Consider the following 25006-nt stretch of genomic DNA (forward strand, 5'->3'; position numbering starts at 1 on the left):
ATACTGAAGTTCGCGGACGACACTGCAGCGATCGGTCGCATCACTGGAGGAGACGAGGCGGCTTATAGGAGAGAGGAGGCCGGTCTGGTGTCATGGTGTGAGGACAACAACCTCACCCTCAACACTGACAAGACAAAGGAGATGATAGTGGACACAAGGAAGAAGAAGAGGCCTCACCAGCCGCTGTCTATCCGGGGCCTTGAAGTGGAGAGGGTGAGCAGTAGGGGTGGGGGAAAAAATCGATACTGTGTAGCATCGTGATATTTTGTTTGCTAATAATGTATCGATACAGGGACAGCAGAAATCGATATTTTGTTACAAAAACGGTTTTTGTGCTCTGACTTCAGAGCACGTTGATCCTTTTTCTGAGCAAGAATCCTGACATTCCTTCACTGTCCAAATGTGTTTAACTGTTTTTTGGCAGCAATAAACATGACAGTTTACTTATTTTAATTTAAGACATGTTTTATTTTAATTACGTTTAAAACTTTTTTATTTAATGTAAAATTATATTTTGTTTTAATTTACTTTCAAATTCTTCAGTTGCTGAAGGGGCTGCATAGTTTTCATAAATTGCATAGTTCAGAATAGCTATAATTGTACCAGATGGTTGCATTCAGTTAAGTTGGACTAGACTGTAATACAAACCGTTCAGTTTGTCAACAATAAAACTGAAATGAGAGAAAGACTGAGTGCGAGACTTTGTTATTAGATAAAATGAATATTGATAAAGTTTACCTTTATGTACAGAATCTGAATATCGCAAAATATTTTTAAAAAATTGCAATAATATCGTATCGTGCGTTAAGTATTGTGATAATATCGTATCGTGAGATGTATGGTGATTCCCACCTCTAGTGAGCAGCTTTAGGTACCTGGGCGTCTACATCTCTGAGGACCTCACCTGGACACTGAACACCACACAGCTGGTCAAGAAGGCTCAGCAGCAGCTGTAATTCCTGAGGAGGCTGAGGAAATTTGGTATGTCGGCCAAGATCCTCAGCAGGTTCTACAGCTGCACTGTGGAGAGCACACTGACCAGCTGTATCACTGCATGGTACGGCAGCACTACTGCTATGGAGCGCAAACGCCTGCACAGAGTGATAACTGTGGAGAAGATCATCAGGACCCCGCTGCCCTCTCTGCAGAGCAGCTACCATCGCAGAGTCCAGAGGAGAGCTGCCTCCATCCTCAAAGACCCCACACACCCCCAACACTTCTGCCCTCGAGATGAAGGTTTAGAAGTTTGAAATCCAGAACATCCAGACTCACTGTCTCCTTCTTCCCCACTGCCATCAGACTCTTGAACAGCTGACCCATTTTGAACAGTAATAATTATTTTTTGCACGTCTGCTCATATTGAGCTGTAGCTCTTTTGCACACGTCTGTTTCAAATCTCCATATTTTGTCTCCTTTTCTGCCTTCATGTATTTATTTGTACTACTTGTATTTATATGTTTTGTTTCTATTGTATATATTAATCGGCATCTGTGGGTGGACAGCAAAGAAAGAATTTCATTGCACAAAGAAAAACCTTTTCTCTCATGACACATGGCAATAAACACTGAATGCCAGGGGCAGAAGGATATCCAGGACCCCTAAAGAGAGCAGCCATTTATTTTAAATTAATTTAATTTGATCACTCAAAGCACTTTACACAACTTGCCTCATTCACAGCAGCACTTTTTGCTTCGTATTTTCTGTCTAAATGCTGAATTTAATTGAATCTGCCACACACACACATTCAGCAGAGAGCAACTTGGAGTTAGTATCTTGCCCAAGGATATTTCTCCATCTGTGGTTAGTGCAGGTGACAGTTTACTGGGCCCTTCCCCAGATCTCTGCTTCGATCCTGTCCTGGAGGCTACAGACGGCTCTTCAGCTCACGGCTTGCTTCGTGCTCTCACACACTCAGTGGAGACTTCTACTGTAATGTCCTGAGGCATCTGAGAAAGAACTTTCAGTGACCTGAACTGAATGTGTACAAATGTAAACTTTGCACACACGAGTCAAAAACAAGACAAGCAGAATTTATAATTGACAATGAAGCTTTGCTAAGCTTTCATGGGTGCAGCCCATAAACTCAGCTCTGCTCCTTGAACTACACGTGAATTTCCCCTAAAATGTGGGATGGTTGAAGGGGACAGAAACAGACGTCCCAGCGGCGTAAGATTCAGCACAAACAAAGAAATACTCAAACACAAACTTCCACTGACCACATTAAAACAGGATCTATCAACTATTTAATTTCTAAACTAAATAGTTGAATGATGTCATACTGTAAATGCACTGAGACTGCTACACTGTGATAGTACGTACTAAATATTAACCTGCTTACTTGCTTCAGTTTCAGTGAGTCTTGTAAAGCCGTTACTTATTCCTTCCTCTCGTCTCTTACACGCTACACTCGCTTTACTGTGATTCTTGTTTCTCTTCAGCCACACTTGCTGTTTTCTTTCTAGCTCAGTCTCTCCATGTAAGCTCCAACCATCCGCTGACACAGTAGAGCCTGTGACTGCAAAGTATTTCTTCTTCCTTCTCTATCACTCCCATACAGACGAGGCCTGCTGCTGCTGTGTCTCAGGCTCTGATGAAGCTAATAAAACCAAAATGTTTCTGATTTACCAACACAGCTCTTACACTGCAAGCAATCCGCTCTCGTTTGCTCTTAAAGGCACAACATGGGCTGTTTTTGTTTCATCACTGCTGTTTTTCATTCTTTAGCCCATCATTTCCTCACATCTGGACTTTCTGCCTGACACATCTCCACCTTTAAGGGCACGCTGTTTAATCCTCTGTTCATTTTCTGTGTTCCTTCCTTTCTTCAGTCATTATTTTACATGAATTTATTTAGAGTGAAATATGTGTGATTCGCTCTGTTACGGATGTAGAGTTACCACGACTCCCCTTTAAATCTGTGTCCACGTCTACTATGTTCTATTAACACCAAATTATCACTCAGGCTATGAATTACAGCCGAGGACCCAATGTTTGGCCTCCTAATAAAATATTTGCACAAAATTACAGAATTATTTCAGAAGAAAAGAAAATGAGCAGGGTCGATATTATTGGCCCCCCTGAAACAACAACATAATACGAACCACTGCTGCGAGCTGATGTGTTTGTAACGTTCAAAGCCTGTAAAATGAAAACCGAGACTTATCTTCAATTTACAAACAGAATAAAAACTTCAGCAAGTTCAGAAATATAGAAGAAGCCTGGCAGTAGGAAGTGAAAGAGTTCAAAGACTCTGGAAAGAAAACTTGTGAGACGTGTCTTTAAAGACTAATGACTAAAGTCAGACCAAGAAATACCAGACTGAAGTATGCTGAGGACAGCCGGGAGAAACATCACGAATACTGGAAGCATGTCTTTTGGTCAGACGAGATAAAACGAGAGCGCTTTGGTCGCAGAGATGCTGCTTATGTTTGGAGAAAGGAAGACAGTGAAACACGGTGGTGGGAGTATTATGCTGTGGGGATGCTTCAGTGTGTCTGGAAGTTGGAATCTCATCATGGAGGAAAGAATCATACAGAAAGATGAAATGTGAAGATTTTGAAAGAAAACTGGGTCTTCCACCACGACAATGACCCAAAACATACTGTTCTGTCCTCACTAAGTGTTGTCCTCGTGAACGTAGACTCAGCTATACAGACAGCTAAACACTCTCCTAATCAAAATACAAGGAACAGGCCGATGTGTTGAGTTGGATGATTTAATAAGGAAAAAGTGTGAAACTGTCGACAAAACCAGAAATAAACCAATAAAAATGTTGCATCAATATAAAATATAACAAACCCATATTCAAAGATATAAGAACACTATATTTATCTGCTTAGTGAGTGCCCGAATAAAACATCAAATGAAATCAGCTCATGATCGAAATGTTAAAGAAACCACATGGCATATGAGCTAGCTTAACCTTACTAGCTTAGGTTATACATGCATTCAAATTAAATTCCAACTACAAACTATATCACGCCTTCACAACAAATAATAATGCACACTAGTCGTCTCAGTGATAACAAACAATATTACTTACAGATGATGCCGTTTATCAACTTGTGAAGGCGTGGATGGCAACAGATTAACAGAGGTGAAACTGCCTGTGGCTAGATCTTGCAGAGTAAAAAATACACAAAAACAACCACTAGAGGGCAAACTGCAGGACAGAAAATACCTAATGCCAGCAACCATACGCTGTGCCTGGTAGGCAACTGCATGCAGAAGACCAAAGTGAACATTATTGACTGGCAGGCACAAAGCTCCGACTTGAATCCCAAACAAAGGTTGGGCTTACTAGCAGAAAAGGATACACGTTGACTGTTAGCTTATAATTTTGACCCTGGTAGTTTTTGAGAAATAACTTTGTGTCTGCATGCAAAGTGAAATAATGTAAGCATCCAAAGAGTTTGACATTTGAGGAAGTTGTGTTAAAAATTCATGCTCTGTTGAACCATCTGCTCATACGTGTAGCGGCTAAATCCACATCAGAGCCACAGAGAAATGGAGCTCAGAATACAAATCATTTTACTTTCACTGAAGCTCCACAGTGATGTATGCATGTGTGGTTTTCACGACGTTAGCCTGTACCTTGTCCAGATACGTGTAACTCCACATCTTTCCATCAGCGAAGACTCTGGAAATGATTCGTCCCTGACTGTCGTACTCCCATCTCTCTGTGGTCGGACCCCTCTGGAGACCTGTCACCTGACCCGAACTGGACAGACACAAAGTCAGATCACCAACATTTCAAACATTGCCTTTGAGGTTTTTGAGAGCTTGAGCCAAACCAAAATCTAGTGATAAGCTTTTAAGTAGTTGCATTTTGGTTCCTGTTTCTTTGATCTGTTTCTTATTTCTTTGTGTTTACTTTTTCAATCTCAAATCAATTCAGTTTCTATTTTATTTACATGGCACCAAATCACAACAACAGTTGCCTCAAGGCGCTTTATACTGTAAGACTTAGCAATAATAGAGAGAAAACCTAACGATCAAACAACCCTCTGTGAGCAACCGCTTGGTGACAGTGGGAAGGAAAAACTCCCTTTTAACAGGAAGAAACCTGTGACAGAACCAGGCTCAGGGAGGGCGGGGCATCTGCTGTGATTGGTTGGGGGTAATGGGATGATCCTTCTGCATCCTTTCCCTGTATCTCCTGTATTTTCCTGTCTTTTGGTACTTTTAGTTATATCCTGTTTTATTTTGGTAACTGCTTTGACATTTTACCACCTGTGTCTGTTCTTTTCCCTCCTCTGCTTCTCAAATTGTTTCCACCTTTGAGTTCTTTCACTTCAGCTCCACTGACTGTATGTATATCGTTATGTCTTTGTTCACATCATCTGTGCTCCCATTAGGGCTGTGCGATATGACCAAAATCTCATATCCCGATGTAAGACATCTATCGTCCGATAACGACATAAATCACAAACATTTAACATTTTCTGTAAGTTCTGTGAATCTCGGGCAGCTCGACTTGTGTGAAGTGTTTCCAGCTGGGCGTCATGTAGCTGGAGTCGAGTGTTTTAACGATGCATGAAACGATACATTTTTAGACGTAAGTTGTAACGGTCGCCGTTTTCTTTGTATTTATTACACGGCGTGCTGCGGGGAAAAGCCTGTTCTAACGTTTGAGTCTAAGGTTTATTTTTTAGCACCTGGCGGCTCTTTTTGCTTCTCATCCGTAAACACTCTGCATACTGTTTCACATGATTCAGTTTATTTTGAAAAGTCTCAACAGGATCTTGAGCTTTATTGTGAAAGGTTTATGTGGAACATAAACCAGCAGACACGCCATGGTGTTACTGTCGTTGTTGCTAACGACAACGCATAAAAACAGGCGCTTGTCCGTCCGTAGTGTGGTTATATTAAATATGAGAGAAAGAGAGAACTTTAAGAAATTAATAATAACTACAGTGACCATCAGAACCATGAACAAATATTGCTGTAAACAGTTTATTTTGCGACAGCACGAAACAAACGATAGCGTAAAATGAAACGACAGACGTTTTTATATCGTCATCCGATATATATCGTTATATCAAACAGCCCTAGCTCGCATGTATCTTTTGGTCTTATTATTCACATCATCCTAGTTTCTTGGAATAAATCAAGTTCCAATGCCACTGCTCATGTTTTTCACTCTTTCTGAAAACTCAAAGCACTGTAGTTGTTCCCACACGAGGTGATCCATATTACCACAGCCTGGTCTTTCACTATGCATTTAGTGTGATCGCTAACTGTGCCAATCATAGATCTGCACGAAGTGTTCAGTGAGAGCAGCCTCTTTGAAGAACACTGTATTAAGCAATTACATCTATAACCGTGTAAGAAGATGCGACGCTTCCACAAATGTTTCCATCTAACTCACAGAGTTGGTTACAATAATGAGCACAGTTGTGCACAGCAAGAGTAGTTTTACACTGTGTGTGTCAGAGACAGCAAGGGAGAGACAGCTGAGATGCTGAGACTAATGCAGGCTAGAGCTCGAGCACGAAACAGCCATTAGTACTTTCCACCATATTCACACACTGTTTTACATTTTTAGGCATATTTAGGCATCAGCATATGAGAGAATACATGCAGCCACTGTGAGAACATGCAAACAACAGGAATCTGCAAAGATCTGAAACCAGAATCTTTGTGTACTACAGTGTTTTGCACCATCGAGCAGAATGAGACAAAAGGAATCACCTGGAGTACGTTAGGTTAACCGACAGCAGCTTGCTGCTGGGAACCCAGAGTGTTGGATGGCCTTGGGTATCATAGATGATCTTCAGCAGGAACTTCCTGTGGTCATCATAGATTTTCTCAGTTCGCAGTGTACGATCATAATCCACAGACAGCAAATTCCTCCCATTCACCTGAAGAGGCGGAGACACATTCATAAAACATGCATTAAGATACACAAAATATCAAAAGTTACACAAAATGCACAAACTGACAGTGAATATGAAGCCAGTGTGCTGAATTCTTCATAAATGCAAAGTATTTTGGAAAGTCTTGATGCGTTCTCAATCACCCAGGTAAGAACATCTGCAAAAGTTGATTCTGTTATCTGGACGTTTTCAGTGGGAGAAACGTTTCGTCTTCTCCAGTCTCAGCTGACTGAAACTCCCACACAACGCTACGTCCAGATGAATATTTTGGAAAGTGTAGATTTCCTAAAATGTTTCCAGACAAATCACTGTGCATGTACTATTCACTCACCCATCCAAATAATGGAATTCAGATGTCCCACAGATGTATAAAATCAAGCACATAGGCGTGCACACTGCTTCTGAATGAATGGGGAACTCTAAAGGAGTTCAGTGAATTGTACTGTGATAGGAGAACACCAGTGCAACAGGTTCAGGCATGAGTGGAAGAATCTGACTGGCCTGCACAGAGTCCTGACCTCTTTTGGGTGAATTAGAGCAGAGACTAAACTAAGTCTTCTTGTCTGTTCAGTGTCTGATACCCAGTGTGTTAACCCAGACGATAATAGTGCAATATAGTGTATATGCTTTGTTCTTAGGGAGCACCACACATATTGTAAACGTCTCAGAAATAAGAGACAGGCTGGACTGTCTCTTATTTCTGAGATGTTTCAGGATAAATACTTAGTCACCCCTCTGATCAAAGACTTAGCAATAAATATTCTAATAAGTGTTAACCTGAGATTTGAAGCATGATCCATGAAATAACAATTGAGTTACTTAAAAATCTGCGGCTGAGTCAGTGAACTAAGATCTGCACCAGGAACCAAGTTTTTATTGCTTTTTTTAGAAATAAAACAAATCCAGACAAAGTTCTTCAGCGCTTCAAAGACTGGCTGCCTCACGCTGAGCCGAGCAGACCCTGTCACCACACAGCTAAACAAACGCACATTAAAAAGTAAAGTAGCTGTCCTGTTCTTGTCATCTCAGTAAAGTTGCTGTTTCTTGTCTGACAGCAGGCTTTGTCGTTGCTCTACCCAGCACGCAGCTTAAACATGCAGCTTTCTAATTCACTGACATGTTGTCCTCAGTTCACAGCAGTAAGATCATTATTTAGCAGAAAGACTGGATTCAACGTTGCTCCTCTTCAAAGGACTGTGATTACACTGTCATCATTAAGTTGGAAGACAGCTGGACTGTCATTGAGTTATTAATGACAAATTATACTTCAAATGACTCTCACATGTGCACAGACTTTCTTTAAATTCACCTCTGAACACTCATTAATAAAAACACATCTACTACTCATTACTGCTCGTTCATAGCAGAGCACTCCCTATTATGAGTCATGGGTCACCTGTGGTGACACTTCCATTATTGCTTAGTGGGCCATGTTGAGAGCAGCTCAGCTGTGTGTTTCAACTTCACTGGAGCCACGTGACTAAAAGCATTGTGTCCTGTTAGGCTGGGAGAGAGTGCGTCGCGTCATTTTCAAAGCGCTGCTTCCTTTCCTAACAGCAAGAACAAAAACACGCACCTATAATATGCAGACAGTGAAACTCTGTAACCTACATGATGGATACAGTGATTGCCGTCTCACAACTCAGCACCATGTGAGCTTTGATTTCAGTCTCTGTGATAGACTTGTTTGTTCTCTCACCTTTCTTTAAGACACTTGTGCATGAGCTATCACACTACAGACCCCTTCTGTAGGCATCTACGGCTGATGCTGGATGCTGATATATAACAACAAAATGATGGTTTGGCAAAAAACATTGGAGGATATGGATATGCACCTCGCATTCTTATACTTATTACGTTTATCTCTTTTTAACACACTGGAGTTCATTTAGACCCACACCAGGACCACTGCGGTTGCTCTGGTCCGTAGCCCAGTGCGATTGTTGTGTTCACACCTGCACAAACCAAGCGCACCAACCCGAGTTTGATTTACATGGACAACAAACTTATTGGTCTCTGCTTATCTAAAGTTTGAGCTAAAGAGCACTCACTCTGAGTTTTCTTCCAAAGACGATGACTTTTCCTCTCGTCTGCTCCTTCCTGAACCTCCACTCCACCAGGTTTTGGCCGTTCTCTCCCGGCAGAGTCATGTTACGTCGCGCAACAGTTGGGTTAGCAGCACCTACACAGGTACGACAACATGTGAAGCCCTGATGGTTTAGTGTACAAGAATCTCAATTTCTTGTACATTTAAAACAACATATAGACGACATCTTTTTGAGGGAAGGCCTTGCAGCTAGATAATGTCGTTATAGTAGAAGAGTTCAGTCCAGACCTTTAACAACGGGCACATGAAATAAAACGTACAATAAAGACGCAGGACAACTGAAACACTCAGTTTCCACATGTTTATGGACTAATGTCAAAAGAAGACGGGATGCTACGCCGCAGTAAACGTGGCCCTGTCCAATCGTTGTGGAGGCTTTTGTTTGTTTGTTTGTTTATAAAATAAATTCTTAAAATGTTTTTCCTCAGTGAAAACTCACTGGTTTTCTATGTTCTGTAGAGACAAAAATATGGTTGCATTTTGTTTTCATTTTACACAGGATCATTTTTCTAGAACTGGGTTCTAGAAGATAACAAAATAACTAAAATAACGATAAATTATTTTATATTCTGAGACTAAAATGTAACAATACTGAAATAACTTGAGATGTTTACATGAGACTGATCACCTCCCAGTGTTTCCTTTTATTTCCAAAACGTTACAGCATGTTTTGTCAAGCTTACACATATTTAGGGAATCATTTCAAAACAATTCTCCTTCAGTTTTTATCTGAAAATCCTGGTTGGATTAAAACATACTCTCAGTGCAAATCAAATCCCAACACGTGACACAAACACTGCACCCGTCCAGCAGTTTAATATTTACTGATTCGTTTTTATTGTTGGAAATGTTTCGTTTCAGTCTCTTTAAATATTATTGCATGGAGAGCATACATAAGTGGCAAGACTTATGAAAACCATCACAGGAACTTACAGTCTTGTTAACACGTCAAAGCCTCAGCAGGCTGACAGTGAAGTGCTGATGACATTTCTAAAACTTCCTTTATATTTAATAGAATTTAGTTAAGTTTTCCAAGTTCACAAAATTGTTTCAATCGTTTAAAATGTTTTTTTAGTTAGTTTGAGTTTTGTTTAACTCTAATAATTCTGACAGCTCTTTCTGCAGGTGTTTAGCTGCAGAATGATCAGAATCAACAGGAGCAACAGGACAGAGACGCAGGGAGCAGAAATCTCAGCATGTGTAGATGGTCCCAAACCAGTGCTTTCCACACACTACATATACATATAAGTGAAAATAAAGACAGCTTAGATCCTCTCGTAGATTATAAAGTGAAGGCACTATGTTTAAAACACACCTGCCAGAATATGAGGCTCAGTCTGGTAGTGCGTGTCCATCCCGTTCGCATAGATCACCCTCAGTGAGTGGTCGTTCCCCACCTGGTAGCTGTTACGAAGCTGGTCTGTTTAAAAGGAAATCACATTAGAAATGAACCATTTCTTTATTGGATACTTTCCAAGGCATTAATTCATATAGGCAGTATTCTTAGCTGACCTGAGGGTGAAGGAGAAAGAGACAAAAACAAAGACAGCGAAGCATAAAGGCCAAGACAAAGAGGAAGACAAAGTAAGGGGAGAAACCCGAGAGGGCAGCGTTTGAGCCTGCTAATGGAGCAAAGAGCATGTATTAACATCTCCCAGCCTCTTTTAATTACATCCTCCTTGACCTTTCACAGGACTAAAGGCCGTTATGTGTGCATACAAGAGAGAGAGGAAGAACACACAGTCCTCACAGACCATCTCTGAAACAGCCAAGACCCTGGGTCACCAACTCATTCTCCATTCCCACTAAGTACTCTTAATCCAGTCTCCTGTCTCATGTTGTTTACCATGTCAGCCGTGCAGCCCCATCTAACGTGTTTTCATTTCTCTAGCTCACAGGCTAGAAAATGAATGAAGTGATGGAGTGAAATGCTACACTTGTCAATTGCTCTGAATAACTCATGTTGCGATCAATACTTGTGCGTGGCCATGCACAGCTCACTCTGAAGTAAATCATTGCCAGCCTCACTTCAAATGGCTCATTAGTTCAGATTGAACAACACCAAATTACTCCCCCCCCCCCCCTCAGCGTTTAGGGTAGAAAGTTTGACACGAAGGACGACAAGGATCCTTTTGCAGTTCCTAAATCTAGGATTATTAGAGCAGCTGGGATTACAGATCCATCCGCAGCTTGTACACTTCCTCATGTCAGATCTTTTCTTAAAATAAACTTTACACAACTAACACAAGCTGCTGATATAACTGCACACATCCCAAACAGAACAAATGTGATGACGAGCAACGCTTTGACAGGATGTCAGATGGGGGTATGTACATTTGCATTTTAAAAATCATTGTATTAACATGTTTAGGTGTGAAATTGACGCAACCACGTGGACACTACGCTGTATTGTGTGCATGTGGTTGTGGCCAAGGATCCAGGCTAGTCGCTGATTCCTGATACTGATCGATCAGGGAAAGTGTGGAAACTGCACAATGTGTGAAGTGATGAGAAATCGAACTGTTAGCAACTAATTGAATTTACTATGAACCATGCACTGATTTAATAATAAATAAAGACCATATTCTTACTTCAGCTCGGACTAAAGCTTTTAGTATGCTTCACACACACGAGGCCACCTGTAAAATAGGAAACTTTCTTTCCTTCTCAGGTTGCATTAGCTTCTTACCTTGCACCAGAGTGTAGAAGGAGTCTATTGATGATAGGTTGGTTGTTATGGCAACATCCTCATCCCTCCCTGACGTCTCAATGTCCACAGCAACAGCCCCTGACGACATGTCGCCATGGAGACTGGTTACCACCCCAGTGGGGAAGGTCACATTAGTCAAACGACCCTCACTGTCATAGCTACAAGGATGGTGAGGATACAGTAAGAAACAGACATTAGGATCCACGGATAGAAACTCAGACTCACTCACTGACAACCCAGCAAAAAGCAGAGAAATTTAATCTGTCCATTGACCAGAATTCAACTAGAAATTGCTCACTCATAGAAGGTAGTCCAGCCAATTTGGATACTCTTGGTAGCCAACAAGCCACTGTTCCCATGGTAAGTAAACAAGACCAGTTCCTGGCCCTGAGCTGTGAGAGTCTTCAGACCTCCATTAGTCCCAATGGTCAGCCAAATGACCTAAACACACACACAGAATCACAGGTGATCAAGGATACACGCTCATAATCTGCTAACAAGGCTACTCAGTACTCACCTGATTGTCGGGAGCAACCACACGTACAGGCATCCTGTTAGTGTCTCTGCGCACGCGGAGCGTGTTTCCACTGCTGTCCGTCACCGCAGTCACATCCTCCTCATTGCTGAGTGTGTGGAGAAATGAGTTACTCGTGTAAGGTGCCACAAAAGAGGACAAAAACAGTAAACAACACTGTTGTGTCGAACAATTTTGCAAGGTAATGCAAATGTATTATGGTGCCGTGTGTGGTCTGGGCTGAGCTGCAGGGGAGCCAATGCCGGGATCACCAGGGGGTATCTGGCTCTCCAGCCAGTTCAAGGCGGTCCAAAGGCAGGGGCACAGATGGCCAAGGAAACTTTCCTCTCCCCGGCCTGGGTTCCAAGAGTTCTGAGCAGGTACTAAAATGTGATGTCGTCACACTGCATGCAACTGATTGGTTGGTCAGCAATGAGCAATGAGAGCGTCTCATTTACAAAAATCAAAACAGCCATTTTTGAAACTTGGCTACAAAAAACAACGCCGTGTTCCCCCAAGTGAGAACAACCCACAAGACAACTCGAGTCGAGTCATGGTTATTAGTGGCGAGTCGATCCAAGTAGGTGCTAATGGAAAAGCGGCTTCAGTAACCAAGCAGTGCTGCAATGACAGTCACAAAAATGTGTTTCCTGACAAACACCAACCTGTAACTGAAGTTGTATTTGTAGTCTCCAGTGACCAGAGACATGGTGAACTGGTGAGTCCCATTTGCATCAAACACGTAGAGCTCTTGAGAGGCTGGACAGGCCACTTCATAGGAACTGGGACCTGAAGCCAGAGAGCCTGAATACACAGACCAGCAGACAGACAGACCAGTGACTTTGTTTTCTTTATCTTCTTAGATTATGTTCTTATGTTATTGTAAAGCGCTTTGGGTGCCTAGAAAAGCGCTATATAAATCCAATCCATTATTATTATTATTATTATGTTACTTTTGTTATCTATTATTGTTTAATATTTTTGTTTCTAAACTCACACAATATTGCACAGTCTATGTCATTTGCCATTACATGAATACCTGCATAACTGAATAACTTACGCAGGTATTCTCTCTTTGTAAATCTATTTGATTATTCTGCTGATCACCGTCACTACACATCCGTGAGACAGCTGTCTGCCTATTAACATACATGTCATACAAGCCCTCTATTGCACGTCTACTGTGTATGTGCATACACTTTATATACACACCCGTAGGTGGTTGGTTGCGTCGTACGGCTCGAATGCGGATGTTTCCCAGATCAGCCACATACAGCGTCCCATCCGGAGACACAACCAGAGAGGAAGGACAATTAAGCCTGGCATCTTTGGAATAGCCATCTCCCGTTTGATAGCAGTCGCAGTTTGCATCATTCTACAGGACAGCCAAACGAGAGACAACGAACAACATCAACACAAGAAATTCTCGTCTCATATATGTGTGTCTCAGGTTCCCAGTCATCCACATTACGGTAGTCTAAGGAGCTCGGAAAGCAAGCCACTGGCGTTTTGTGAAGACGTTTCACATCCCATCCGAGAGGCTTCTTCAGTTCTACAAATCAAACGATGGAGCGTCCCAGGTATTTAAACCCTAGTGGGGGATATCTCTTGGTCATTGAGCCTCTCATTGACCAACCATAATCATGTGCCTCATCACATTAGCCAAGGTGTGATAAAAAAAAGGTGTGGGTCATACTCACCAGGTCTTTGGGTGAGAACACTGTGAGATCTTGCTTCACCCTATCATGTGACCTCTTTGGGTCACCTGCTGTAAGATGTGCGGAGGTTGAGGGACCTGCGAAGGAATCTCAAAACTGCGTTGTAGGTGGAAGTTGCTGTCGTAAGCCACCCCTCTGTTCAAAAACGGGCTTTCAACGTGAACATAAATGGCACTCCTTTTAAAACCATCTGTTCTCTCAGTCCAAAATGTGAACTGTGGTAGCATCAAATGAGTCCTTTAGCAGATGGTGTGCAGCTGTGTCTTGTCCTGCCGCGCTTGCTCTTCTATGTTGTGCAGTTCTATGGAGCGGCTGCTTGGTTTCTCCAGTGTAAAGGTCCAAGCACTCCTTGCTGCACTGCACAGTGTACACTATGTTGCTTAGTTTGATAAACCAGTTTCTTCTCTAATGGCTTGGTTGGGTGACTGGAATGATAATGTTCTAGTTCCCTCTTTCCTGTGCATCTTTGCTGATTCAATGAGGGCTCATTTGGGATAACCACTTGTTTTAGGAGCTTTCTTTAGATGTGTTTGTTCCTTTCCCTTCTGGCTTACAGGAAACAGTTTCTTCTCATTGCAGTGTCCTGACAACTCTGTGTTCGAGAGGGTGTTGGGAGTCAAAGAGTAGGTACTGGTCTGTGTGTGTGGGCTTCCAGTAAACTTCAGTGCTGAGCTCCTCCATGTGCAGAGCATAGTCCAGAAATAGCAAGCTATTCTTCTTCACTAGTTGGGACCACATCCTCATGTAGGTTTGACAGCATAATAGATATTATCTAGTAGATAATGGCAGATGGCTTGAGCATGAATTGTCTCCAGAGCATCTCCTGGGCTGGGCAGGTCACCAAAGAAGGCATACCTTTTTTGAGAAGGCTTGTGAAGAGAGGGGGCCTGTAAACCTTGATTAGGTGGTCACAGATTAGATTGCGTGAACTGGATATGCTGGCAAAATTGATTGGCGAGAACTTAACGTAAGCATGATCAGCAAGGTGGAGTAGAAGCAAATCACGCTAGCACCCTGGCACCAGCAATGGTTGGTGCTGCATTTGGCAGACTGATGCTACAAAGGTTAGCTGAGAGGAGGCATCATGAAGTGCCATGAAGGTTTGTGCCTGCATTTTGCAGGGAAGAGATATTGGAGAAAAAAACTGGCATCTCGGTGCAAGAAAAAGCAAATAAAAATCTATGTTTTTGACTTTTTAAAAAACCCATTATATGTAAAATATGTGGTGGAAATTAAACAAAAGGGGAAAAAGCATAGAGCTGTGGTGAGGTCCTAGAAGAGCACCCTTTAATTCAAGGGAGGGAAAGGCCTGGGTTCAATAAACAGCAATGGGCTGTGCTCGTCACCAGATGTGTCCTGGTGTGCATCCTGCCTGGAATGTCAACTGGTAAATCACTCGGCCATCCAATGGGTGGCTTTGCATCCATTACCATTAATGGAGGTCCCGTTCAAGTGCAGTGGTATGAACTTCATCGGGACAAGATCCCCGGAGTGCCAGGGGACATTGCTTTGTATAAGTTCTCGTGGATGATGTGATGTGATATCCCGAAGCAGAGCTGCTGGCACGGGTGCAGTTTCAGGTGATCTCCTGAGTCGGAATCCCAAAAGAGGTACTGACGACCACAGGGTCTCATTCATGTCTCACACACAAAAGAGCTGTACCACCCCCAGAGCGATGGGCTGGTGGAGTGCCTTAAGTCCATTACTTCCATGTTTATTCATGAGGATTAATGCAGTAGGGCTTGCTGTCAAAGTCTTTTGTTTGCAGTGGAGGAGCTGCCCCCGACCTCCATGGAATTTTCTCCCTTTGAACTGCTGTTTGGCAGGAAGCCACAGGGGGATTTGGACGTAATTACAGAAAACTGGGAGGAATTTCCAAGCCTGAATAAGAATGAGATTTAATATGTTGTGGACCTTGTGAACCACACACACTGGGTCGTTTATTATGGGAAAATTTGTGTTTTCACACAAAACCTCTGGTGATAATTTCCCATGCCATTATTCACACCCTGACTTATGTGATGACAACTACGGTTTAAATACCTATGACTCTTCATTATTTGATTTGTAGAAATCAAATCAAATTCAAATTCAAATTTTATTTGTCACGTACACAGTCATACACAGTACGATATGTAGTGAAATGCTTGGACAACTGCTCGTGACCTAAAGAAAACAAAAAAGGAAAAGGCTATGAATAAGATAGGAAATAAATATGAAAAATTAAAAAGGGTAAATTTAACTAGGAAGGAATAAAATATAAATTAAGGTTAAAAATGAAATAACTGTACAACACAAATTAGAATGAAGGGTAAATTTAACTGGCAGAATAAGATAAAATATATAAATTAAAGTTGAAAATAAAATAACTGTACAACAAAATACACAATATAGAACTATATAAGAATGTATGAAGAAATATAAATAAATATATACACAATAACAGCAGCGTGATTTAAGTAATGAAGTGAAAACAATGTCCAGAATGTCCAGTGTGTGTAAGAACTGTGTGAACTGAAATGAAGACGCCTCTCTGATGAGAGGTGAAACATCTTCAGGAAACTTAAAGGAGTCCAGTCGCTTCTCTTCCTCACATCCTGTTGCATTCACACGTCACTATTTGGATGCTACACATTCATTCTGAATTCGAGTACTTCAGTGAGCTGAGCAAAATGACCGATAAGGACTGAAAACAAGAAGTAGCTGTGATGGGTACCTTGCAGTCACAGTCAGATAGCGCTCCAGCTAGATGGGTAATTTCTCCATCAGTCGACACCTGGAGTTTTAGTAGAGAAGGAAATGATTCTTAAAGTTTAGCACAGTGGCACTTTCTGTTACAGCTTGGTAATAAAGTAGTAATAGAAGGGCAACGAGGCAGAAACAAGAACGTAATAATGTGGTAATTTAGTGGTTATTACTACTAAACCAGTTAATATCATGGTAACAACAGTGGATACGGTTAAGTAATATTACACTGAGCTTTATGCAGTTGGATAATAAGGGACCAAAACCTGGAGATAATAATGTAGAAATAAAGACATCCCCACGAGGAAAAAACATTAGTAATAGTATCATAATACCTTAGTAACAATATGATAACCTGCTAGAAATAAGAGGGTGATATCTGTGAATTTGAATTCTCACGTTGTTATACAGCGTTAAATTAAATAAGGTAACATTGGCTGCTCTGTCCAGCAGACTACCTGTCGAATACGGTGGATTTTCTTCTCATCCGTCTCTGCGATGTAGAGAACGCCACTGTAGGATAAGGCGATGGCTGTAGCACCCTCTAGCATGGTCTGAACCGCCCTCTTTCCCATGGTGTACTCTATACCAGGCACCTGGCAGTGCATGGGACGACCTGCCACAATACGAACCTGAACACACACATTTGCACATGAATGTTAGTTAAGAATCATTAAGTAGCACTGTGCATTTGTTGTTGTGGCACAGGAAGGCTGTGAAACACAAATGTCATTAAATACTTATATATTAAATATATACATTAAGTCAACTCCTAGGGAAAAAGTATGGGACCAGTGCGCCCCTCCTGGGATAGTTTTACCATGGGCCCACCTTGGAGTTGGGCTAGGGAGGGGGAGCACACAGGAGAGGATCTGGGGGTCAGGCTTCAGCCCATGGGGCTCGGCGCAGCCTAAAGAGAAGACTGTAGGGACATAGGGCTCGGGTGCAATGTGTGTGAGGAGGCAGTCAGGGATGGAGGCCCTGGCAGTCTGATCCCTGGCTACAGAGGTTAGCTATTAGGACAGGGAACATCAACTCTCTGGAGGAAAGGAGCTAGTAGGTGAGACTGAGCATTGCTGGCTACATATAGCCAGGTTCACCTGAATGCACGGCTTAGGCTCTGGAACCAGTTTCCTGGAGGTGGGCTCGACTCTGTTCTAGTCTAGAGTTGTCAGGTTACCACCAGTATGTTGGGGGTTTTGCCAGTGGAGGTGAGGGTTGCTTCCCTGCGCCTTCAGGTGGGGGAACAGGTCCTGACATTTGCCCTTATGCACCAAAAACAGTTCAAAGCACCCAGCCTTTTAGGAGTCACTGAGTGGGCCGCTCAAGGGTGCTCCATCTAGTGCATAGGTGTCAAACTCTGGCCCGCGGGCCAAATTTGGCCCGCAGCCTAATTACATTTGGCCCGCGAAGCCATACCAAATTACTATTAGAGCTGGCCTACTGGTATTATACAGCTAATATATATATTGTTTAGTATTAAGCTTTGCTTGTTCCATATTCAGTTTTCCAGCAAAACTTGTTTGAGTCCATAAGAAAAGATTCATTCTTATATCTGGAGGAAGATTTTTTTTTTCAATAAATATTAATGTTAGCCCGCGACTTTGTTCCAGTTTTGAATTTTGGCCCACTGTGTATTTGAGTTTGACACCCCTGATCTAGTGACTCCAACATCCTAATGGGAGATTTCAATTCAAAGAAAGTGAGACCTGGAAAGAGGAAATGAGCATGAACGGCCTGATCTGAACCTGCGTGGTTTTCTGTTATTGGACAACAGTCACCATTTTTGAATATGAGGATGTCCATCAGTGCACAAAACACTAGGTTGCAGGATGATGATGAGTTTTGTAATGATATCATCAGGTATGCGGTCCTGGGCACATTCAGTACTTTCATGCAAATTAATTGTGTTGTCAGATGTTTGTGCATGTTGGAGGTATTTCCACCCTTTGCTGTGATCAATGTTGAGGTTGTTAATCAAAAAAGTAACTATTACACAAGTAATCATTACATGTGTAATAATAACAATTATTACACGTGTAATAATTGTTATTATTACACATGTAATGATTACTTGTGTAATAATTGTTATTATTACACATGTAATGATTACTTGTGTAATAATTGTTATTATTACATGCCCATTGTTACAGGCCATTTGGTCCCCGTACAAACGCACTTGTCATTAATAAGTTGGACTTGTTTCCAGTGAGTGTTGGACTCCACTCCCTTTGTCATTGGTTCTGTTTTACAGCTTACATGGATAAAATGTCTGTCAAGCAGGCAGAAGGCTTCTACTTTGGTTACGTCAGAATGGGTGGGTGTCCTCTCTGACATAGGCTCAGGGTGTCAGTCGTTCCAGAGGGTTTCGATTGGAGCCAATACTCCTCCATATCTAAAGGAGCCAGTTTGGGGATCTGATAAGGATGCTTCCTGGGCAGCTCCTGGGTGGCATGTCTCATGAGGAGGAGGCCCACAGGGTAGACCCAGGACACCAGAGAGAGATTATATCTCTCAGCCTGGGAATGCCTCAGTGTACCTCCTGATATGCTGGAGGTGGCTGGGGAGAGGGAGGTGGGCCTCTGCTTAGGCTGCTGCCCCTGCAACCTGGTCCTGGATAAGTGGAAGAAAATGGATGGATAAAATATACATTCAGCAAAGGTATACATGATACCTGTCTATTTTCAGTGATCTGCAGCACAACATTGTTGTCCAGCACATAGATAGAGTTATCCATGGGATTGATGGCTAGATCTGTGGGCCACTCTAACCGCACCTGGAAGGAAAGAGGACAGAGAAGAAAGGTGACACTTCACTTCCTGTTCATTGTTACACACACACACACACACACACACACACACACACACACACACACACAGAGGCACACACACACACACACACACATCACATCATGTGATATTTTCACATAGTCTGATATTTTCTGATAAGCAAAGAGGTTTTAATGGTTAAAGGTTACCTGTCTTATGTGCATGCTGGTGTCACAGGTCAAAGGTCGTGCAGAGGTCAGATCATTGCTGCCCAACACTGTGGAGATGATCCCGTTACGATCCACTTTCCTAATCATAGTTCCATCCACAAAGTAGATCAGCCCGTTTTTATCAACTGCAATTCCTGTGAGTAGAGAAACACACACACGCACACACACACACACACGCACACACACACACACACACGCACACACACACACACACGCACACTCGCACACACGCACACACGCACACGCACACACATGATTTTATGATAGTAAATTATTAATGGAACTGCTTCAATGCATAAAGCAAACAACAAAACGAGAGAAGTAAATATTTTGAGTGCAGATGCAGCATACACAGTTACAATGAAAAATACAATAAAGTAGAATAACATGAATGCAGTAAGAGTTCGGTGCACTCAAGCAAAGTCTGCAGAGATTACTTAGATTACTATAAGCAAGAAAAATGTTACAAGTGATAACAAACAAGTGGCAGCTCGACAAAATAAGACGTGTTCACAGAGAAGGTTATTAGGAGCGACTGTGTGTGCGATTCTCCTGTGATTTCTGCAGCAGCAGTGTAACACATACAAACATGCAAATACAGTTAGCTATATGGCAAAGGTATGATCTCTGACGGGCTTTTTCAGTACAAAAACAACAGTTCTCCTGGACAGCATGGACTTTATTCAGAGAAGGAAAACACAGGCAGCGTGTTGTTGATGACAGAGGTCACAACAGTTCAAATAACCTCTCTCTATAAATAGACTGATACTGCATCATCTCACAGTGAAAATCCCAAATCTCAAACTGCTTTAGAAACGAACAGTTGCGACTTCCTGCTGGCTACCAGATTGAAATACATAACAGCACCTTTATAATGTGGTACAACTGGACATCTGCAGCATTTCCTGTGCAGAGATGTGTTTCAGTCAAAATGTAACCTTATCTAGACTCTGTTGCACTTTTGTTGGAGCAAAAGAAACCTTAGTCTTAGTATGGCGTTCCTGACAAATAAATAAAGTTTGCTATGACTTCATGTCCATCTAGGATAATGCAAGTCTGGGGTTATTTGAAAGTAGTGGGGAACTGGCAGTTACATCCAATATTCAAATACGCTCACGCGCCTACAGTGTTGAAGGTGTTAATGGTTCTGAACAAGTTTGCATTGATGTCAGTGTGACTTCCTGAGCTTGATGAAAGAATTGAACTTGCACACCTGGACAGATGCTAGGTGTGGGAATTTAGTACTATAACAACATGCACTGATGCTATGACAGCTATTAATTCTGCTGCTGGCTGCAACCAATAAATACTTCATCTGCTTCTTGCATTACACCTCCCACACTGTGTTTTATTTGCCCACTGTCAGGACTACTGTTGGTACGGCTCTGCAGTTCCAGTGGACGAAGGACAAGAGGATATCTGACAGGTAATACATCTAGTATGGCTATGCTTATGTAACTGACTTAAATAATAAACACCTGTGTGTGTGTGTGTGTGTGTGTGTGTGTGTGTGTGTGTGTGTGTGTGTGTGTGTGTGTGTGTGTGTGTGTGTGTTAGAAGGAGACAGAAAGATTCTGTGTACGCACCTTTTGGTCCCAGTAGCTGGGCCTCCGTAGCTTTTCTTCCATCTCCACAACGCGCTTCATCAAATGGAGGACACTGCTCACCTGTACCAGCCACTACTTCTCCATTACCTGTAGACACACACACACACACACACACACACACACACACACACACACACACACACACACACACACACACACACACACTAAGCATTAACCAGAGAAAGCTGCAGATTCACAACACTGTTGTATGACAACACTGTCTTACAACTACATTCATAACAGGAAGTACAAATGCTGATGCTTACTGATGAGGTCACGGGCACCGCTGAGCACTTTGGGGCGGTAAATCCGTCGTGAGTTAGTGTCGGACACATACAGCTGCCCTGTTACTGGGTCAGTGGCTAAGTAGTACCGGTGAGCAGGGTTGTTGCTGTGGAGCGCAGTGAAGGGGAACAAATAAGAAAGACAGAAGAAAACTCATTAGAATGACATCTGTGTCACATCCCTGATAAGTTATCAGCTGTAACACATTTAGTAACCAAACTAATCACACTGTTGTGTTTGCTTTCACAAGGTAAATCTGCTACATGTGTGGACAGATAAAGATCGAACTGTGCAAGTCTACAACTTCAGAGGAGTGAAAAACTGAATTTTTATTTCATTACACAAGAGGAAAAGTTACAGAAAAGCAGGGAAAAGCTGTCCCCTGCTGCTGAAATGACACTGATGCTGAGCAGCTGCAGGACAGCATGCTAACAACTAGCTGGTTAAAGGATCACTAATCAGTCTGTCAGGCTTTAGCCTCCGGTTTGTACTGTTTACTGGTTAATACATAATAATGCACTTCAGGCCAGCCTGTGCAGTAAGGCAAATATATGTAATGAGTACTGTAACAGCTTCATGCAGGAAGTAAATAAACAACGTAATAGACATAAAAAAAAGCAGAAAAGGTGAAATCCAAAAGGCTTCTATGAAGCGCCAGACAGTTTAACTTTAACTTTCCAGAAGAAGTCGCAGCACGAGTTCAGTTAAACGCTTGTTGTCCAACGTGAGGGCGACGTGGAAATGAAGGAGACTTTCTGCAGGAGTTGTTAGTGTTTGGGTCCGTGTAGCTATGCTGCAACTAGTGTGTGCGCTTATATGTATGTGCAGTCTCTGAGATTTAAGTGCAGCTGTGATGTATGTATGTGAGAAAGTGTGTTTATGTGGAGAGAACATGAAACGTCTGTGCGGAGAGAACTAACCTGCTCCAAAGAAAAAAGAAGACCTTAAACAGCAGGAAAAACCCAAACATACTGCATGTCTGTCCTGATCTGGACTGGGGAGTGATTAACCCTTTAAGACCTACCATAGAACCAAGCCCGCCAGAGCTTATATTATATTTTTACAGGCTGTGGAGCCATTTTTGGGAGCATTTCAAGTTCCTATACATCAATACAACCATTATAACCCAGATTTTAATAATTTGTATGCATTAAGTGCAAAGTAATTACATAAATTGCAAAAAAGTGCAATAAACTACAAAAAAATTGAAAATCGTTTTTGTTTTTTAACATATATTTGTAGTTAGAGAAATTTAAGAGGCTTATCCCTCAAAACTGTAAATACAAAAAAGTTGCACAAAACAGTTTCCCACCACAGGAAATTTATTTTGAGTGTCTTCATAGTTTTATTTTTGAAATACACCAATTTTTATACACTGCAGGAAAAACGAAAATAAATATTATACTGCAAATTTGCAAAATAACAGCATGTGTATCAAAATAAACTATTTCCAGCAGTGCAATATGAGTCCTCAGCATCCCAGAAACCACACAGAAAGTCATAAAGTCAAAGATAACTTTTAAAAACACCAGTATAGGCTCATGAGGCCCTGATGGTAAAAAACTACATTTCCACGAAAATTACATCACTTCCAGTTTCGGGCAGGTCATGGCGGACATGCGATAGTTTGCGCTGACGTCTATTCCAACGTAGGAAGTGTTATGAACAGCTGATCGGATCGGCAAAGCGTGTTTCTGGAATATTATGTTTTTGTTGCTGCAAGCGCTTTTTATGCAGTTTTTGCAAAGCTTTATGTGGAAGGAAACTGTGACCGAGGACAAGCTGATGGCATCAGATGTAAGTACAACTCCTCCGGTTTCATATGCCAAAAATTTTTTTGCGTTGCCTTACATGGTTGCAGTGCTATCGGGATTTAAAAATAGTTACGCAAAACAGAGCGTGCCCGCTCCCACCGGTTTTAAAGGGTTAATGTGTAGGAATGAAAAGATGCAGCTTTGATGGAGATGAACCTACAGAGGGCTCCATTCAAAGAAACCCTGGAAGGGGAAAATGCAGCGACTCATAATCGTCTGTATCGCCCCAATGCGCCTGTATGCATGCCTGACAATATCAGGGTGTGCTCCTAATGAGAAGCTGGATGATGTCCTGGGTTATCTCCTCCCAGATCTGGATCAGGGCATCACCAAGCTCCTGGAGTGGTTAAATGATTTTACAGCCACTGACATTTAATCTTTATGTAGGAAAACTGGAATAAAACTGAAACGTTCTAAAGATGAAAGGCAACACAAACGACTTCGTCTCTGGTTTCAGGGAGGGCAAAGCAGCTAATGAAACTCATGAATCACCCGACCTGGTCTGTCTGTCAAAATCTAAAATGAAGTCAGCTTCTCTTCCTTAGCTTCCTTTTTGAAATGTCAGTTTCCATCATTATTATTTGCATTAACAGTCACAGCACAGTGTGTAATATGTTACTGCCAAAGCTGACGGGCAGGGAAAAGAAAATAGGAGACAGGAAATAATAAAAGAATAGAGCAACAGGCTGTGAACTCATACACCTGTAATAAAAAAACAGAAATCATTTCAGTGTTTAAGTGATGCGTTTTCACAAAGCGCCTGATTCTGGGAGCAGTGTGGGCCACGAACTTACCCCCCACCCCCACATAGGTTAGTTGGTGTTGTGACTTTTCTCCTTTTTTCTCTTATTAATACAGTGACATTGTCATTGCCTTGTGTTAAGACTTGTAAAATAAAGCCCATTAAGCTCTGATTCAGCTCTACTTATTGCTCCCACACCCTCCTCTAGACCTCATAATGGGGACTTAACGATTTGGAAGGCACTGAAACAGCTGTGTTAATGGTTCTGATAGATGTGTGTTGCTGCATGGCTGCTTATTGCTTAGCTTTGGTGTGTTTGGTAAACTCTCGACATGTAGCTCAGTTTCCTTCAGACGCTATTTTTTTATTTTGCCTTTGTTACTTCAGAAGTCATACAGGTGGAGACTTTTCCAGCCTTAGACCAGTAAAGCTTTAATGATAGAAATAATCTGACAAAGAGCTGCGTGGTATAAAGAGCATCACAGCAGCTTGGGATCAGCTGTAATTCATTTTGAAAGAGGAGGAAAAATCTACTCAAGAACAAGTCAGAGAACCTATTGTGGGTATGGACATGTTGAGGATGCTGGAGAAGTACATTTGAGCTGACTGCTCACTGCGAAAAACAGATGCTAGCATTGACAGGATCAGGGAAAGACAACTTTCATCGATTTTTGGATCATCCAAATTAATATGCAGAACATGTGGTTCATTGTAACAACGTCTTTAATTATAATCTGACAAAGAGCTGCGTGGTATAAAGAGCATCACAGCAGCTCTCACTACCCTCTTGTAAGCCTTTCCTTTCTCTCTTGCTGCTCTCAGTCGGTCACAAATCACCCAGACACTCGTCTCCACCCACTCCACCCTGCATGCTCCGCCTTCTTCTCT

The 25006-nt window shown here is 42.0% G+C and overlaps 1 protein-coding gene across 5 annotated transcripts in view; it reads right to left on the bottom strand.

Annotated features, from left to right (window-relative positions):
- The window catches only part of LOC120716630 (teneurin-3), an 840982-nt gene that overhangs the window by 16546 nt on the left and 799430 nt on the right, over positions 1 to 25006 (bottom strand). For all 5 annotated transcript variants that reach the window (XM_040004185.1, XM_040004188.1, XM_040004189.1 and 2 more), the window contains 15 exons: positions 21544 to 21668; positions 21257 to 21364; positions 19650 to 19804; positions 19347 to 19448; positions 17131 to 17304; positions 16644 to 16703; positions 13422 to 13584; positions 12875 to 13013; positions 12213 to 12318; positions 11994 to 12136; positions 11675 to 11853; positions 10301 to 10405; positions 8930 to 9060; positions 6694 to 6863; positions 4594 to 4720 (listed from right to left, as the gene is read on the bottom strand). In XM_040004185.1, coding sequence (XP_039860119.1) covers positions 4594 to 4720; positions 6694 to 6863; positions 8930 to 9060; positions 10301 to 10405; positions 11675 to 11853; positions 11994 to 12136; positions 12213 to 12318; positions 12875 to 13013; positions 13422 to 13584; positions 16644 to 16703; positions 17131 to 17304; positions 19347 to 19448; positions 19650 to 19804; positions 21257 to 21364; positions 21544 to 21668 — 1987 coding nt within the window. The remainder of the gene's footprint in view (positions 1 to 4593; positions 4721 to 6693; positions 6864 to 8929; positions 9061 to 10300; positions 10406 to 11674; positions 11854 to 11993; positions 12137 to 12212; positions 12319 to 12874; positions 13014 to 13421; positions 13585 to 16643; positions 16704 to 17130; positions 17305 to 19346; positions 19449 to 19649; positions 19805 to 21256; positions 21365 to 21543; positions 21669 to 25006) is intronic.

The sequence above is a fragment of the Simochromis diagramma genome, unplaced genomic scaffold (assembly GCF_900408965.1).
Source record: "Simochromis diagramma unplaced genomic scaffold, fSimDia1.1 OVJJ01000565.1, whole genome shotgun sequence".
In the NCBI taxonomy this organism is placed as follows: Eukaryota; Metazoa; Chordata; class Actinopteri; order Cichliformes; family Cichlidae; genus Simochromis; species Simochromis diagramma.